General features: G+C 44.7%; 1 protein-coding gene across 5 annotated transcripts in view; it reads right to left on the bottom strand.

The window, feature by feature from the left end:
* ANKRD6 (ankyrin repeat domain 6) overlaps nucleotides 1-18,840 on the bottom strand; it is a 211,810-nt gene that overhangs the window by 12,781 nt on the left and 180,189 nt on the right. For 3 of the 5 annotated variants that reach the window (XM_049897262.1, XM_049897271.1, XM_049897279.1), the window contains exons 5-11: nucleotides 18,051-18,149; nucleotides 13,349-13,447; nucleotides 11,833-11,931; nucleotides 7,864-7,962; nucleotides 6,305-6,382; nucleotides 3,228-3,332; nucleotides 172-306 (exon numbers count right to left, since the gene is read on the bottom strand). In XM_049897262.1, the coding sequence (XP_049753219.1) occupies nucleotides 172-306; nucleotides 3,228-3,332; nucleotides 6,305-6,382; nucleotides 7,864-7,962; nucleotides 11,833-11,931; nucleotides 13,349-13,447; nucleotides 18,051-18,149 (714 nt within the window). The remainder of the gene's footprint in view (nucleotides 1-171; nucleotides 307-3,227; nucleotides 3,333-6,304; nucleotides 6,383-7,863; nucleotides 7,963-11,832; nucleotides 11,932-13,348; nucleotides 13,448-18,050; nucleotides 18,150-18,840) is intronic. The other 2 variants (XM_049897286.1, XM_049897295.1) reach the window with 2 other exon arrangements.

Below are 18,840 nucleotides of genomic sequence, written 5' to 3'. Positions count from 1 at the left end.
TGGCATGCCAACCTTGTGTCGCAAGTTAGCCAGATTTAATTTCTGCGTTCTGGCTCCAAACCAGCAAGCTAAGTGAGGTAGCTTTTCGGCCGTTGGGCATGAAGAGTCCCAGGGCCCTCTGCCGACCTGCCTCCTAGTCACCCTCTCAGCTGCTCTCACGTGCCTCCTGACCTTGGGCCTCGACTTTCTCCTCCTGTTGTCCTTTGCTCTGGGCTCCGGGGACGCTGATGGGAAATCTTCTCTGGCCTCTTCTTTTCTGGGTTCAGCCTGTTCACTGCTGGGGGTGTCTCCTGCTGAGACACTGCCCTACAGAGAAAAGAGGCCAAGACACCTAAGAAGCTTCTGCTGCCCCATTTTCTTGTTCATTTCATACCCCCACAAAACATTTCTTTAATACCTTTGACTTTGGGGAGATGATCGATCGTGCTGAAAGATACTACACTCTGTTCTACCTTCCCAAGGCCAGGTTGCAGGGGGCACAAAAATTTGCCCCCAGAGAATGGTTATGCTGCAGAAAAGCAATGCTCAAAACCTGTACAACACCTGAGGACCTCCTATCCTTTTTCTTAATTGAGATGAAAGGTGGTTCCTTGGAACAGGGGGAAGTAAAATAATAGCATTCACTGGGGAGAAGGTCAGGTTTGCTGCTGACATTTCCCTTGTTCCCCACAAACCCACGTGTCCAACATGGGAACAGAAGCAACTAGCGAGGAGCCCAGTCCGGTACTAGCCAAGGGTGATTTCCACCTGAGAGAAGCGATAAGGTGCTTGTTCTACTTGTCCCGCCACCTTTTTCACTAACGGGGTAAAATTCTGTTGGCAAGGCTCCACCCACTAAGGGACCCATGGGACTCTTTGCCAAGGAGGTAAGTTCCAGACATAGGGTGGTGGTCTTAACTAAATATATACGCTTTGCCTGGTTAGTTCAATACTTTGTCTTTATTTCCTTTACCAAGAAACCAAACCAAACCCAATGCCATCGAGTCAATTCCGACTCATAGCGAACCTACAGGACAGAGCAGGACTGCCCAATAGAGTTTCCAAGGAGTGCCTGGTGGATTCGAACTGCTGATTTCTTGGTCAGCAGCCATAGCACTTAACCACTACACCACCAGGGTTTCCTTATTACCTTTACCAGGTACCAAGCTAAATGTATTCTTGGGTCTAATCCTTTGCACTAGAACTCCAAGAATCTACCACACACAAAGCACCTCAGCACTAGAGATTTTTAGTCTTTTGCATTTCAACAAAACAGAACCCTACTCACTCTTTGGATGTGAACCCCCACAATTCATGGCAGAGAGAACTCTTTGAAATGAAGTAATATCAAAATTCTGGCCCTCCAGTATACAGTATTGGGGAAGGCAGCACAACCTGTATAAGGTAAGGTCATGGAAGCTCCACAGACACATCCAAACTCCCTGAGGGACCGAATTGCTGGGCTGAGGGCTATGGGGACCACAATCTTGGGGAACATCTAGCTGAAAGGGCATAACATAGTTTATAAAGAAAATGTTCTACATTCTACTTTGGTGAGTAGCATCTGGGGTCTTAAAAACCTGTGAGCGGCCATGTAGGATACTCTACTGGTCTCACCCCTTCGGGAGCAAGGAAGAATAAAAGATTAGTCCAAAGGACTAATGGACTACATCTACCATGGCCCCCACCAGACTGATTTCAGTACAACTAAATGGTGCCCGGCTACCACTGCTGACTGCTCTGACAAGGGATCACAATAGAGGGTCCCAGACAGAGCTGGAGAAAAAAATGTAGAACAAAATTCTAACTCCAAAAGAAAGACCAGATTTGCTGGCCTGACAGACGCTGGAGAAACGCTGAGAGGATGGCCCCCAGACACCCTTTCAGCTCAGTAATGAAGTCACTCCTGAGGTTCACTCTTCAGCCAAAGATTGGACAGGCCCGTAAAGCAAAATGAGACTACAGGGGCACACCAGCCCTGGGGCAAAGACTAGAAGGCAGGAGGGGACAGGAAAGCTGGTAATAGGGAACCTGAGGTTGAGCAAGTAGAGTGTTGACATGTCGTGGGGTTGTTAACCAATATCGTAAAAAAATATGTGTACTGTTTACGGAGAAACTAGTTTGTTCTGTAAACCTTCATCTAAAGTACAAATACATAAATAAATAAAAACTCTGGTCCTCAAGAGAACTTCTACTACTCAATATCTATGAGTCGCATGGGAACTTCATCATAGTGACACTACCTTAACCATGGAGATCGATGAGAGGATTGTGAAATGGCAGACAGAAGAGCAGGTGCTTGGTGATACACTTTTATGTGCCAAAAGGTATCAGGCTTAGTCCCTATATTGGGACTTTCTCTTGGTAGAATTGAAAGGAATGGTTCACTCCAGGGCTACCATGTATAACTGTATAAGCTCTTCACTCCACAAGGGCCCCTAGCTGAGGGGGTGAGGGGGGTTAAGGGGAGCTGAACTCCAACCATATGTATCCCATGCATGTCTGGTATGCCCAGGAAGCATCTTTTGCTAATTTGCACAAAGGAGCCACATGGGCTAGCACCAAAACCAAACCTGCTGTCGTCGAGTCGATTCCGACTCATAGTAACCCTATGGGACAGAGTAGAACTGCTCCATAATGTTTCCAAGGAGCAGCTGGTGGATTCAAACTGCTGGCCTTTTGGTTAGCAGCCATTGCTCTTAACCACTGCACCACACAGCCTTGGTCAATTCCCTCTGAAAGAAAGGAAGCAACTTACAACAGTGGTTCTCAAACCTTAGTGCAAATAAGAATCGCCAAGAAGGCTTGTTCAAACACAGGTTACTGGGCCTCATCCCAGAGTTTCTGATGCAAGAGGTCTAAGGTGAGGCCCAAGAATCTGCATTTCTAGCAAGTTCCCAGGTGATGCACTAGATACCACACTTTGAGAACCACAACTAAAGGGCACGATGTCAGAGAGGCAGTGCTGCCCACATGGGGGTCCAAAGGCCACAGATACATGGGGCTAGTAAACATATCCACCCAAGGATGCTGGAAAAGATGGGCAGCACACACACATGCTCTGAAACGTTGGAGGAGTAGGGACACAAAGCCAAATGGGAAAGACTGACCACACTTGGAAGAACCCCAGTGGGGAAGGAGAGGCAAAGACAGCATGGCAGCCGCCAGATGAACCTAAAGAAAGTAGGGAGATGGCTTCCCACTCACTGTATAGGGGAGGGGGGAGGGACGGGAGGGCTACCCCCCACCTTGCTTTGTGCCACCTCATCTCTTGGCACAGACTGGGCTCTCCTTTCTTCCTTGAGCCTCTCTCTCTTTTTCCTCAGGCTTCGCCCACGACTGAAGCGCAAAACCTGAAGGAGGCAAGAGGCACTGTTACAAACCACTGGTGTGTGCAGCATCAGCATGAGAGAATTCTCCTTGGACCTGGTGCTTTGACCTAAAGGAACTTACAACCTAGTGGGGGAGACCAAGTATTCACATCAAACAAGCATCTCTTGCCTACTACAATGCCTTCTAGGTCTTATGCTGAGTGTTATCAGGACCCAGAGATGGGGCGGTCCCTGATCTCAAGGAGCTTACAGTTATGACAATAATAACCAACATGTATATGCTGAACCAGGACTGCCAAGTACGTGTGTGCAGGCTGTGGGCTGCACAATTCCAGGGGCCCCACTCATATCAACTAGGGTTACATAAACCAGGCACAGCCTCCCTCACCATCTTGGTACACTGGACCTGAACTAGCCCATCATATTTTCTCTTGGCCAAACTGTCTTATATTAAGTGACATTAAGGAGATTTGCAAAAAAAAAAAAAAAAAACACACACACACACAACATCACTCTTCTCATTAACTTTTGTTTGTTTTTAAAAAATAGCTGTTTTTTTTACAAAACTATGCTATTTATGTTAACATGAATGGGTTTACTGTTACCTTTAAGTAAACTAATAAATATTTTTAACATTTCTCAATTTTAACTTCAAATATGGTAACTACTGTCAGAGATAACCCACATAAACAAAAGCTCTTTGTGGGCCTTCCTAATACTTAAGAAGTAAAAGGGTCCTGAGGCCAGTAAGTCTGAGAACCATGGCCCTCAGCCACTTCTAAAGGTAAGTTCAGACTCACTAGGAAGTCAAGTCTGGTGAAAGAAGTCAACTGATGCCCGTCCCTCACCCCAGTTCATGGACTGTTTATGGACCCTTAAAACAGGCCCCAGTGTCAGAGTCAGCCTGAAATTCACTTTCAGCAGCATTTGTGTCAATCAAAAATGAGAAGTGACACTCAAAGGTCACCCAAATCCAAGATAATCATCAGAGAAATCCGCTCCATACACCATGTTTTTAGCCAGTGAAAACAGCTTTGCACGGGTTACAGCCTCTCTCAGTGAGCCACAACATCTACCAAATGGGGTGCCATTAATCTTTTCCAGTTCACAGACATCAAGGAATGTTGACTTCGAGGCCTCGGCAAGAAGTATCCTCTTAGTACTGCTACGGCTCATGAAAATTCATGGTCAACTAAGGTGCCAGAACAAGGGGATTTCTCTTCTCAGCCAAAACAAACAGAAAGGCTATTTCTATGACTATAGATCAACAGAGCAGCATGCATAAACATTTATGCATATTCCAAAGTTATGTGTAAAGTGAACTTCCCTAAAATGTCATCTATTATTTACTATTAAATACGGGTGTGGAGAAACTTAAGTCATTTTTAATGGAAACACAAAAGGAGAACTGCATAGGAAAATGGTCCAGGGTAAAGCTGTTTTCCCTGCAAGTGAAGATCCTTGGGCTCTGGAAGACTAACAACAGGTGAGTTAAAGACACATCAACCTTTGTGTGCCTGGGGAGTTCTCTAGCTCACAAGACTTGATGATCTTTGTATGGGGCTGGTTGCCCATTAACTTGCCAAATGCTGAAATACCAGATAATGGTAATAACTGTGATGGATTCTGACATCTGTAGTGCACTGTTGTACTTTTTCAGCCATGAGAGACCAGCATTTTTTTCTATCAGGATTCAAGGATGTGAGTCCGCTGATGAGTTGCATCCAAATAGCTGAAGAGAGGTGGATCCTTTCATCCCTAGCAGCTTTTACCGAAGGAGCACCTGACAGGTGCTCTGTGGACTTCCAGGGATCTCTGAGAAAGACCAAGTCCACAGGCAAGAGGCTGATCAATTTTGCAAAAGACAAAAATCTTAACCATTTCCAGAAACTGCTAGTTACATCAGGCATGTTTTTTAAAACCCTGGGCTGGGCTGTTATTGGGCTGTGAAGCAGCAGGTTAGTAGTGTTCAGAAGCTTCCTTTGACTCCCTCAGACTATGTCTTCTTGCAACATTAGCCAGAATAAGATGAAAACCAATCAGGGTTTGCTGTAATGTAATATACCATAGTTCCAATCTGGAAATAACCTAAATGTCCAACAGTAAGAAATGGTTCAACAAAATTTCAGACAGTAACAAAAAAAAGTGCTATGCTACCATTATAATGAATAATTATGAAGACTGCAGAATATTTTCCTATTATAGTTATGATAAAAGGCAGGATACAAAAATATATGGTACATATGTATATGTGTAATACATATATAGTAGGCACAATGATATAAATATTATGTGTCTATGTAAGGTAATATGAAAAAGCCAAAACAGTTGTTTCAGGGTGCTGGAATTATGAATAACTTATAATCATTCTTAAATTTCTTTATTATTATTTAGATAATGTCAATCTTAACACAAATGGTATTAGCCTTCATTCTTTTTTAAATTGAATGGGTCCAAATATCATGATTCAATAAAAAGGAAAAAAACTATACTGCCTCTGGTAGACATTTACTGCTTTGTCTATCCAGAATGGTTCCCTCCCTTCACACCTTTACCTGGAAAATACCCCTTCTAAACACTTGGTCAGATGGATACTGCCATCTTCTTAAAGTCCCCGTTCCACTTGTTTGGGAGTGGGCATTCTCCCCAGGCTGGCCAATCATGGTCCTCTCCCAAAATGTTTTTAAACTCGAACTTCCTTGACTGAGTAGCTGAGAAGTTATGATCGAGGAAGCTACTGGTGACAATGATCTAGCCCCAGGGAGAAATGATGTACATGTGTGAAGAACAACCTGCTAGAGCAGAAGTCCTTGGTTCTGGTCATCCTACAGGCCCATGTGGATATCTGAATTTTCCACTGTTTGGTTAGTGAGCCAATCAATTCACTGCATTTAAGTTGGTTTGAATTGGCCTTAGTAGACTGCAACCAGAGAAGTCCCAATGACTTTGTAGTCCAACATAATCAATGAAATGGAAAGTGCAATAAATCCTACCTGGGGAGCTTTAGTGAGAAGAAGAGCAACTTCTGGATTATTGTGGTAGCGGGCTGTCTCCAGCGGAGTCTGGCCTGCCTAAGGAAAGGAACACAGAGGACAAGTGAGTAAGGAGGCACCAACCCTGCACACATATAACCAGGGACCAGCCCTAACCCGGAGCTGGCAACCCAGCCCCTTCTGCACTCAGTGAAATACAACCACGGATATGATGCGGCCCTGATCTCGGGACTCATACCATCCAATGAGGGAGGCCAGTGAGCCTGACAAAAGTGTTAATTAATGCACAGCACCAGAGGGTCAGTGCTAACCTAGTGAGCAGTAAATGCTCTGAAAGGTAGAGGTCTTGGGTGGGCAAGGAATGCTTCCTGAAAAAGAGATTAGGGAAGGTAAAAATCAAATGGAACCAAAGTGGATATTTCAGTCAAGGGAACAACACAAAAGATCATGAAATCAGTCAAACAATCAATTTACCCTGAAGAACAGTGGGGAATATGACTGAAAGGGCAGATGAAGAGGGGCTGGCCATAGAGTCTTAGAAACTGGATTATGAAAAGCAATTAGGGAGCCATTGCCAAAATCTAGGTTCTAGGGAGATTAAATCAAAAACTAAAGGTGGATTACCAAAACCAAACCTGTTGCCATCGAGTTGATTCTGACTCATAGTGACCTTACAGGACAGAGTAGAACCACCTCACAGGGTTTCCAAGGAGCAGCTGGTGGATTTAAGCTGCTGACCTTTCGGTTAACAGTTGTAGCTCTTAATCACTGTGCCACCAGGGCTCCAAGGTTTGATAACAGCGGGATTCAAAAGGAAGTATGCAAGGTATCACGGATGAGGTGACTGTGCCACCCCAAACTACATGACATCCCTGCTGACTGGTTCTAGAACTGGATGAAGGGAGTAAGATGGTAAAAGGAGGAAGGAGGAGTTAGATCAGGGAGCCAAGGAACACTAACAGCCTTTCACCAGCTTCAGCACCTTCTGGCTCTCCAGATACTCCACCCAACTGTTCCACCCCCATCCCCTCTGAGCCTGCACTATTTCAGGAGGGCACAGACTGTGGGTCAGTCTTGAGGACAAAAGGGTGCCTGCACTGGAAAAGCTACAGCCTGTCCTAGGATGAGAGAGGGAGGGAAGGAGGAAGAAGGGGAAAGAGAGGGAGAAGGATCCCATCTGAGAAGGATGACTCTGATGGCCATTTTCTGAGGAGCATATGTGTTTACAGGCCTGGGACTCACTTTTGGTAACATCCACTTGACAGTTTACTTAGAGACATCTCTGAACTTCCTGGTCATGTCAGGTAGTACTCACTGTAGCTACAAGACTAGACACAGAACCCCTGGTGCTCAAGTCCCCTTCATGTCGACCCATGGGGCTCAAGTCCCCTTCAAAGGTCCCAGAACTGTGGCTTCAGCAGAGCTCCTTGGTCTTCCATGGCTCAGCTGGGCTAGACTGCCTGCCCTTGGAGTCTGTAGGAAGTTTAGGTCATAACAACACACCCCACTCCGACAGGGATAGGACTGGTTTTAGAAATCACTGTTGCAACTCAACTTACATTATTAACAATGGTCCCATCTGCTCCAGCTTCCAATAAGATTTTAACTACCTTCTTGTGATTTAGGGAAGCAGCAACATGAAGCGCTGTGTCTCCAGCCTGAAATTAATCAGAAGAAAGGCTGCTAAACCTCCTCAAACATGCCCCACAGCCCTCCGCCTTTTCCTCCCACAGCCTACTGCTGCGTCTTCAAAGCCAAACTAAGGTTAGCCCGAGACTGATATGGGACACTTTGTTAATGTGTTATGTGGCTCTTCTTTTCCTTCTTTAAAAAAAAATTCGTTCTTTTAAGAAAGATCTTGGAACTAAATGTTCTATGCACTAATATCACATTCCCTTCCAACTAGGGACACCAGAAATCACAAAACAGGACTAATGGCAGGAGGCAAAGTACTGCTGCACTGAGGCTGTTGAGAGCCTTATGCTGAGGCAGGAGGATGGGCAGGAAGCCCAGGTCAGGCTGACTAAGCTGTCCTTGGGCTCTAGACCATGTGCCTCTGTGGCCCAGGCAGGTGGGAGGGCAGAGAACCCCTGGAGTGCTGTGCCTGAGCAGGAAATGCTGCAAAGATGCTACTTCTCCAAGCTTTTCAGGGTGATACCCCAGCCCTGGGAAACAATCTGCAGTCTTAGGGTGTTCTTTGTTTGGCTGGAGATACTGAAAGTCAGAGTGTTCACTGAGCAGCAACTGTTTTCTATTTCTTTCCAAATAAGTGTTTCATATGTTTTCAGACAATCAACTGTGAAAGAAGGGTAGGGACAACTGCGGCTTGGTGGGCCAATTCCAAAAGCAAATGCTGTTATTTTCCAACCAGACTGATGTCAATAAACCAAATATGGTGAAACAAAACAATTCATTCTCTCCCCTGTCAGGTGATCAGGTAAAGCACACTGCTGCTTTTTTTTTTTTTTTCCGGGCAGCATGAAAATCCAGCCAACCCCGTGGCCTTCTTCCCTCAATGAATAGCCAGGAAAAATGTGTATTTCATTTCTGGGTTACTTCATTTTGTGTGTTAGGAGGAAGCTCTGTAACAGTGGTTTCCAAACTTGGCTGCACGTTAGAATGAGCTGGGGAGCTTTAAAAAATTCTGATGCCCAAGTGCCACCCCCAACAACTGACTTAATTAGTTTGGGGTATAGCCTAGGCATGGGGATTTTTTGTTTTTTCAATTGTGCTTTATAAGTGAAAGTTTACAAATCAAGCCAGTCTCTCATACAAAAATTAATACACACCTTGCTATATACTCCTAGTTGCTTTCCCCCTAATGAGACAGCTCACTCCTTCCCTCGACTCTCTTATTTTCGTGTCCATTTGGCCAGCTTCTGACCCCCTCTGCCCTCTCATCTCCCCTCCAGACAGGAGATGCCAACATAGTCTCATGTGCCTACTTGATCCAAAAAGCTCGTTCTTTACCAGTATCATTTTCTATCCCACAGTCCAGTCCAATCCTTGTCTGAAGTGTTGGCTTTGGGAATGGCTCCTTTCCTGGGCTAACAGAGGGTCTGGGGACCATAACCTCCGGGGTCCTTCTAGTCTCAGTCAGACCATTAATTCTGGTCTTTTTACGAGAATTTGGGGTCTGTATCCCACTGCTCTCCTGCTCCCTTAGGGGCTGTCTGTTGCGCTCCCTGTCAGGGCAGTCATAGGTTGTAGCTGGGCACCATCTAGCTCTTCTGGTCTTTTGCCAATGCAGCCTCTGGCTTATGCGGTCCTTTCTGTCTCTTGGGCTCATAATTACATTGTGTCTTCAGCATTCTTCATTCTCCTTTGCTCCAGGTGGGTTGAGACCCATTGATGCATCTTAGAAGGCTGCTTGCTAGCATTTAAGACCTCAGAAGCCACTCTCCAAAGTGGGATGCAAAATGTTTTCTTAATAGATTTTATTATGACAATTGACCTAGATGTCCCCTGAAACCATGGTCCCCCAAACCCCCGCCCCTGCTACGCTGGACTTCGAAGCATTGCATTTATTCAGGAAACGTCTTTGCTTTTAGTTTAGTCCAGTTGTACTGACCTCGCCTGTATTGTGTGTTGTCCTTCCCTTTACCCAAAATAATTCCTTATCCACTATCTAACCAGTGAAAACCCCTCTTCCTCCCTCCCTCCCCCCATCATACCCATCAAAGAATATTTTCTTCTCTGTTTAAACTATTTCTCCAGTTCTTATAATAGTGGTCTTATATTTGTCCTTTCTCACCTGACTAATTTCACTCAGCATAATGCCTCCCAGATTCTTCCATGTTATGAAATGTTTCATGGATTCATCACTGTTCTTTATCAATGCGTAGTATTCCATTGTGTGAATATGCCATAATTTATCCATTCATCCACTGATGGGCACCTTGGTTGCGTCCATCTTTTTCTATTGTAAACAGTGCTGCAGTGAACATGGGTGTGCATATACCTGTTTGTGTAAAGGCTCTTAATTCTCTAGGATATATCCCAAGGAGTAGGATTGCTGGATCATACGGTAATTATATTTGTAGTTTTTTAAGGAAGCGTCAAATGGATTTCCAAAGTGGTTGGACCATTTTACATTCCTACAGTCTCTCCACAGCCTCTCCAACATTTATTATTTTGTGTTTTTTGGATTAATGCCAGCCTTGTTGGAGTGAGATGGAATCTCACTGTACTTTTGATTTGCATTTCCCTAATGGCTAATGATCATGAGCATTTCCTCATGTATGTGTTAGCTACCTGAATGTCTTCTTTAGTGAAATGTGTCTGTTCATGTCCTTTGCCCATTTTTTAATTGGGTTATTTCTTTTTGTAGTTGAGTTTTTGCAGTAGCATGTAGATTTTAGAGATCAGACGCTGATCGGAAATGTCATAGCTAAAAACTTTTTCCCAGTCTGTAGGTAATCTTTTTACTCTTTTGGTGAAGTCTTTGGATGAGCATAGGTGTTTGATTTTTAGGAGCTCCCAGTTATCTAGTTTCTCTTCTGCATTGTTAGTAATGTTTCATATACTGTTTAGAGCATGGGGATTTTTCAAAGCTCCCTGGATGATTCTAACATGCCGCCAAGGTTGAGAAGCACTGGTCTGTGGGCGCTGTGTGGGGTAACCTGATGAACTAGAATCCACTAGGATGGCTGTGGAATAACAGAGCGTAGCTGCTTTATTAGGTCAGTGGTTCTCACTCCTGGCTGCACACTCAGGTAGGAAACTCTTTAAGAACACCATTGCCTGGAAAACAACCCCAGAAGTTTTGGTTAATTTAAACTGGGGTGGGATCCAGAAATTTTTTTTTTTTTAATTCCCCTGGTGATTCTAATATGTAGCTAGGGTGAGAAACCACTGTTAGAGGGTATATTTAATCCTAATCACAATTTAATTTTTTTTTTATTTCAGATTGATGCACCCAAACTCAGAAAAACCAAACAATGCATCACTCAGGTATCAGTGAATACTAAGGCAATATTTAAAAAAAAAAAAAATGACTACAGTCATTCACATTTCCATGAAACACTGTAATAATCACAACTTTATTGCAAAACCCAACATATGAAAAAAACCCATGCGTGGCACAGAAACAGATCATGTACCCAACTTTACGGAAATGAGAGACTCCATCAGCCCAAATAAAAGTCAGTGGCAGTGCAAGGAAGAGAACTCAGGGAGTTATGAGACTCTTAATTCCTTTGCTTATTTACTAAGCCACACTATACCTTGTAGGTTTCCTTTTAAAAATCATATTAAAAAACAAAACCTGCCCCAGGATCTCCAGAAAGTATTCAATATGCAAATGTGGTGATATGCACTGGAATGATAAAGGCTCCCACAGTCTAAAGGCCAGATGACCCAGGGCCACTGGAGCTCAATGGAATGCCCATGCGAAGGCCATCATTGGCGGAATACCAGACAGGCCAGAGGGCACCACCTCCCAGCAGCCTCTGCTCCCATTTACCTAACACACCTGTCAGCCTGTGCGAAGGGTGCCTGGTGGCCATGGGAAAGACACATGCACTGACCTGGTTCTTTTCATGGACAGAACAGAAAGCACTGAGGAGGAGCCTAATGATGGACAAGTGATTATAGCGCGCAGCAACGTGCAAACAGGTGTCGCCTGCCTGCGGACAGAAATCAAACTCTAAGCATAGTCCGAGCAGTTACAAAACACAACAGAAAATAAAAACATCATTTAAAAGCTGGCAGACTATCATACATTCTTTAGGGGATGTCAACCTGAATTATAAGCATCTCTTCGTTAACATAGGTGCTCTACTCCCAGCCTTGGCTGCGGGGCAACCATGAGGCCAACCAGAATTTATGCAATTACATTTCACACAACAGATGCTTGTTCCCCAGGAGACCTTCAGAAGAGCTAAGGCAGGCTCCGCTTACCCCACATTTGGATAAGGATCCACTGCCCTAGCATACCCTATAACCTAAAGGCTTTGGAGTAAAAGGAATGAAGACCAACAGCACCGATTTGGAAATAAGGCTTTCTCATCACAGATCCATCAAGGGCTGAAAGCACAGGGCAGCAGGATGAGTTGTTGGATTTTAAGAGCATGTATGTTCTAGAAAATTCAAGGAGCATCCCAGATCCCAATATCCTATAAGGGATGATGTTGCCTGGGGAGCTGATGAGGAAGCAATCACTGGAAGCAAGAAAGGACATGCAGAATAACTCAGGATCAGGATCTTCCTTAGTGGTCACAGACTGAACTCTGCTCACAGAATGACAACAAAACTGGAGACAGAAATTCGAGGCATACTGCAATGTTCTCCCAACGTTTTCTTATATAGCTCCACCTAGAGAATGGCAAACACTCAGCAGAACTTTCTCGCCCCGGATTAAGACGGAACCATGCTCAATGCTGAGGTTCAGGGCATTCTGTGAACCCCCTTACATGACTGTGCCCCAAAACAGGGAGGCTTTAGAGAAGACCATTTTTGGGAGAAGCATGAAATTCTCTGGCCAAGGTGGCTGAGACATGGGGTTTATAAAGGAAATGCAGTTTCTTCAGTGGGAGCTATGGTGTGTGTGGGGGGGGGCAGGGGGGAGGTTCATGGAACCTTTCAAGTTGAGTATCTTCTAAGAACTACTTACCAATCAGCTCATCCCAAGGACCCCTTATTAGTCGATTAGACCTGACCTTTTTACATGCTGGGTATGGAGGTAATAGAAAAACAGCATTGTAAAGCTTCCCCTGTACTGCAGAACCCAATATTTGCTAATAATACAACACTCTGCGTGGGCAGGGTACTTTCTTAAAGTATTTAGAGGTTTCCTAGCCTGTAACTCATCAGACACATGCTGTAAGAAATGATAAAAGGAAGAGGCTGAGGAGCCAGGGAAAAGGACAGGAGAAAAGCAGTGTTTCCGAATTTGACCCCTTATGGAGCTAATAAAAAATGAATTAGTCCCCAAACACTTTTTACGCTTTAATTTCTAAATTCCAATAATCAAGTATGCTTTCTAAGTTATCTTCTGAGGTGACACAAGAGAGAAAGCAAGAGAAGATGGTTTTGTTCACCCACGTTATTTTTGAGGTCTGCACGGGAGCCGCCCAGCAGGAGGACGCGAGCGCTCTGGACGTGGCTGTTCTGGCAGGCCAGGTGCAGAGCGGTGTTCCCCGCCTTGGAGAGAGGCAGAGAGAAGAAGGGAGGGCACGTTAGGGACCCGCTTCCTCACAGGCTTGCACAGGGTTTGCCTTGCAGAGGGAGAAAAAAAAGTTCACACTCATGTTCCCGGCTTTTGGAGGGGCTGTCCCAGCAAGGTGGGTGTTAGTGGAAAGAACATTTAATTTGAAATCCCAATGGGCAGAATAGTCATATTTGTCATAAAATCTTGGTTCCATGTTCTGGCTCTGCTACTTACTAGTTGCAAGCCACTGGGCAAGGTTCTTAACATTCTCAGCCTTGAATTTCTTACCTGTAAAATGGAGCAGGAGTCCCTGGGTAATGCAAACAGTTAATGTGCTTGGCAGTTAACCAAAAAGCTGGAGGCTTGAGTCCATCTCAGAAGAAAAGTCTTGGTGATTTACTTCTGGGAAATCAGCCATGGACAATCCTACGGAGTACAGTTCTACTTTGACACACTTGGGTTCACCACGAGTTGTAATCAACTCAACTGCAACCTGTTAAAATGGAGCGTGATCCCTACATCCTGGGGCCATGAGGAGCAGTTCAGTGTGCCTAGAAAGCACCTTCTTAACTGTAAAATACTGTGCACATGCATAGCTTTAGATTCCACTTAGAAATGACTGCACACTTCCTAGCAAGCCTGGATAATAGCTATGGCTACAATACTCTACCCATGGTGAAGTGAAGAAAGCAAAACAGGCCACTTCCTGTAAGTATGGGGCTAACAGTAACTGAAATTTAACTTGCAAGCCATTACCAAGTTGTCCGTTCTTTTATTTTTCTCAAAACATCAAACTTTGAACTATGGACAAGGTATCCCACATAACGGGCAATACAACTGCATCTGGCACCATAAAGATACAAACTCTCTTGCTTTTTGGGCCTCTACCTTCAACATGAAAACCCTGGTGGTGTAATGGGTAAGAGCTACGGGTGCTAACCAAAAGGTCGGCAGTTCAAATCCACCAGGTGCTCCCTGGAAACCCTATGGAGCAGTTCTACCCTGTCCTATAGGGTTGCTATGAGTCGAAATCAACTTGACGGCAACGGGTTTTGATTTACCTTCAACATGCCATGTCACAACGACAACTAAGGGTCAGAATAATGTCCACAGCAACCTTGTGGAAAGAACTAGATGAAATAACAGAACTTTTTGAGGTTACAAGAGTAGGGCCTGAAAGGCTGCTGTTAAGTCCTGGAGTGGCAACAAGAAAAGCAGGCTCAGCATAGTCTTTTAAAAAAAAAAAAACAACAACCCTGATGGCCAGACCTCGGGTGACCAGCGTCCAGGTTTGCCCTAGACTGAAGGTTTTCCTGGTATGTGAGACTTTCTGTGCTAAAGCCAGGCCCCACCTAGCTATGTAAGTCAGAGTCCCCAGAAGGGGTGCAGCCGTGCAGTGGCATTTTTTAAAACCTCCCCCAGGTGATTCTAATGTGCAGCCAGGGTTGAGAAACACTGGGCTCGCAAACTCTCAGGCTTGTGCCTCTCCTCCAGGTTCTCAGAGGTAATAATAAGAAAAAGACTCTACTGAAGCTGGTTAGAGATGAGGTTATGAAAAGGGAGGTAAGTGAACTGGTGACATACAATTTTCTTCTTTTTTTTTTTAATAATTTTAATGGTCAGGAATCTAACATCCTAGAATATCAGTGGACAGTATCCAGAGGGCCATAAACTCATGAGGGAAAAGCAATAAACAGGCACCGTAATAGCTCTGGGCCCACACAGCTGCAGTCCTGACCTAGCTTTGCAGCTCAGCAGAACAAACTGGCGCTTATGTATTTAACCTCCTGAGTGCAGAGAACTCTCAGACTGACGCCCAATCTCCTGCCGTGCCTCTTGCTTTTCTCACCGGAAGGGCTGGTCCCTGCTGCATCCTCTTGGCACTGCACATGGCCTGTGCTAATGTTTACTGGTTAGTGGCTTCCCATGGTTCCCTCGTGGGTTGAAAGTTTGAGGGAAAGAAGCAAGCTATGCATCTTAATATCTCTAATAATCAAATAGCAGCTTTATTCAAAATTGCCACAAATCGGAAGCAGCCAAGATCTCCTTCAATAGGTGAATGAATAAGCAAACTATGGTGTACCTATAAATGGAATACTATTCAACAATAAAAAGAACTGAGCTATCAAGCCATAGGATATGAAGAAATCTTAAATGCATATTGCAAAGTGAATGAAGACACCATAGAAAAGATATTACTAAAGAGACAATAAAAAGATCAGTCTGTGCCAGGTGTTTGGGGGCAGGGGAGCGAAGGCTCCTGACACTCCCCACCATGCCAGGCTGGCCCCATCAACTACAGCTGGGTGCGTGCATGGTAGATAAGATGGATGTCTGGGGCATAACTTCCTGGGCGAGAAGGAGGCTGTGAGGCATCAAAGGTGCCCCCAAGAGGCTCCCCTCCAGGCATACAGGGCACACAGGGGAGTCCCCATTAGGTTTACGGAGAGAAGGCGAAGGCACCAAACACCTGTGGGGGAGGGGTGGAGAGCTGGCTTCTGGCTGGTTCAGCACCTGCTACATACATACCACCTCATTGCAGGGCCCTGGAAACATGGAGCCTGCCCTCATGAGATACCTTCAGTGGGAGAAGAAAGATGATGGAGAAAACATAGGTGGTCAAGGTGGCCTGGGAGTAAGAAAGGGTCATTCTCGGCATACGAGGCAGCAGGTGCAAAGGTCCCGAGGCAGGTGTGTGTGGAACAGATAAGCAAGAAGAGTGGTTGAGCGGCTGCAGACAAGGTCTGAGGGTGTTTAGGGCTGGGATGAGGTATGTATCTGGGTGAGATGGTAACTGGCCATTATTCAAAAAGCAGTGGGGAAAAAAAAAATCTCCAATAATGCCTGGCTCACTGCTTGGCAGGCTAGTGGCTGCTCCATCATTCATTCGTTCAACAAATACTCTCTGAGCACCTAATGTATACTTCTGCAAAGTGGTACACAATCTGGAACCTGAGTTGGTATGTAATTGTACTTTCCTTTTATACCAACTCTGAGAAGTAAGAGATCCCCAGTTAACGTCCTCTCTGAAGACAGGGATGGCTTGCTTATCTAAACTCTTCAACACACCAGTGTACAAGCAAAGTAGGTCAAAGGCAATAGCGTAGGGTCTCTTCCTCAACATGTAGATTACATGTTTATGAAGGAGTTTCATGATTTCTTTTATATCTCCCTAAGCATGCAAGGGCCAGAGAAGTCATTAAACTGATGGAGTATATTTTTGATAGGTTACCTTAATAGTGGATCTTCAGCCTGATGTTGTTGAAGACCTTGTGTGCAGATGTGGATGTATGTATCCTTAACTAGAGATATTATAGTTTCAGGTCCTAGTTTGCGATGAAATGCTACCCATGCAGTTGTGTGTGTACGTGTGTGTGTTAGGGATGCTGCTTCTGGCCATGCTCCCATGCTGCTGCTGGCCATGCTCCCATGCTGCTGCCACAAGGAGCCCCAGTCTAGCACACCTGATTCATTACTCAGTCACCACCCAGAGATACCAACTGCATTCTGGGAAATCCTCAGGCCGCTTCAACACCTTAGCACATACCCGGGATGGGCATTCAAGGACAGAAAAGGGGATGAGCTTCTTTATGACCCCCTTCTCACAACGAATGCAAGTATCCCAGGAGTACTGATAACGCTGCTTCTTAAAAAAAAAAAAATATGTATACCTTTTTCCCAATTGTAAAAGAAATAATGAGCTCATTTTGGAATTGTGAAAAAGGCACAAAAGTTAAAAGAACTAAAAATCAATTGGAGTCTCAATTCCCAGAGATAACCACTGTTAACATTTTGGTGGATATCCTCCCAGGCTTTATTTTTTAATGCATAAGCATTTATAGTAAGCATTGGGACATGTAGTACATACGATTTTGGTTCCCTCTGTCATATTTTTAATAAATTACGAGCATTATCTCCAAAAATATAATTTTAATGACTTCATTGTATTCCATTATCTGAATTAACCATAATTTTAAATCTCTCCTTTTTTATTTTTTGGCTCCTATAACTATTGCTGCCATGAAAATTCTTATGGGGGACTTTTTATCAGCATCTTTTTTACCGCTTTTTAAAGAATAAACTCCTAGAAGGGTAGTTACTGGGTGAAAAGCTAGGACCAGTTATATGGCTTGATTTGTTTGGCCAATTGCCTTCTACACGTGGTTGTTCTAATTCACACTTCTCCCAGTGGGGTCTGAGTGGGCCCATTTCACCACACTCTTGCAAGTATTGGGCATACCCTTTTAAAGTTCTTTCCCTGATTTTTTTAATGCCAACCCCTTATTGCTGTACTTTTCTTTAATGGTGTCAAGATGATGGGGACATAATCTGACGTAGGTTTCCAGCAACAGCCGGGCCTCCCACATAATCAGCAGGGTTTACCACTGTGGAGGGCTTTTTTCTGACCTGGAATATTAATCTGCTTCTAGCCTTCTCCTCCACATATGAAGCTTCTGGTTGGAATTGACCCTGCCGGGTTCTGTGTGCCCCTCTGAGCTCTCACTGCTCACTGAGGAGGTTCCCACAGGGAAGGGAAGTCAGTCACAGCCACCCTCACCTTGTGAACCAAGAGTTTTAGCACCTGCTGGACCTCACCTTGTTTCTGGCAAGCACGTTGGCTCCGGCCTTAACAAGCAGCTTGGCTGACTGGCTGAATCCGTGCCAGGAGGCTTCATGCAGGGCGGTATTCCCGTCCTAAGGAACACACACAGGGAGAGAAAGCATATTACCCAAGATTTAGCTGTCTTGTTATATTCTCCGATGGATCTGGAAAACTAGCCTCCTTTTCTCTTGGGTCCCTTATGTGTATTTTCAGGGCACACTACAGGGCGTTTCTCAACTGGGGTTCCTTATCTGAACCACAGAACACAAAAAATGATTTGAGTGACTGTTTTCTCAGTTCTGTCAGAAATGGTGCTATCCCAGATGCTTAGAAGAGAAATGAGTTCATGACATACAATGAACGCCTTAGGGCATCAGGGATTAAATTTCTCCCTGGGAACCCCAAATGAGAAAGGCTCCAGGGCCATCTAAAGCTCACAGTTAAAAGAAAGAACAAGGCCCGTTCTTCCCACCTCTATTGCCCCTGGGGTTGGCTCTGCTCCTGGCACCAGAGAACCCTGCAGAGACTGGGCAAATGAAGAGCCCAGTTTTGTAAATCCCAGGGACCTGATAGGTAGATTCTCCCCCTCTCCCTCCCCAAATCTAAAACCACCCAGTTTGATCCAAAAGCCTCAGGGCCCCAAACAAATGAGCGGGCTCTGAGGAAACAGTCATTTGTAAATAAGATATGCCAGTGTCCTCAATACAAGAAAACCAGCCAATTAACAAACATAGCTCTTATTTGCTTAAAAGTACTTGAAAAAGAAATGTTGCTGGGGGCAAA

Source organism: Elephas maximus, chromosome 1, assembly GCF_024166365.1.
Source record: "Elephas maximus indicus isolate mEleMax1 chromosome 1, mEleMax1 primary haplotype, whole genome shotgun sequence".
Classification (NCBI taxonomy): domain Eukaryota; kingdom Metazoa; phylum Chordata; class Mammalia; order Proboscidea; family Elephantidae; genus Elephas; species Elephas maximus.
This window is presented reverse-complemented; position numbering and strand designations above follow the sequence as displayed.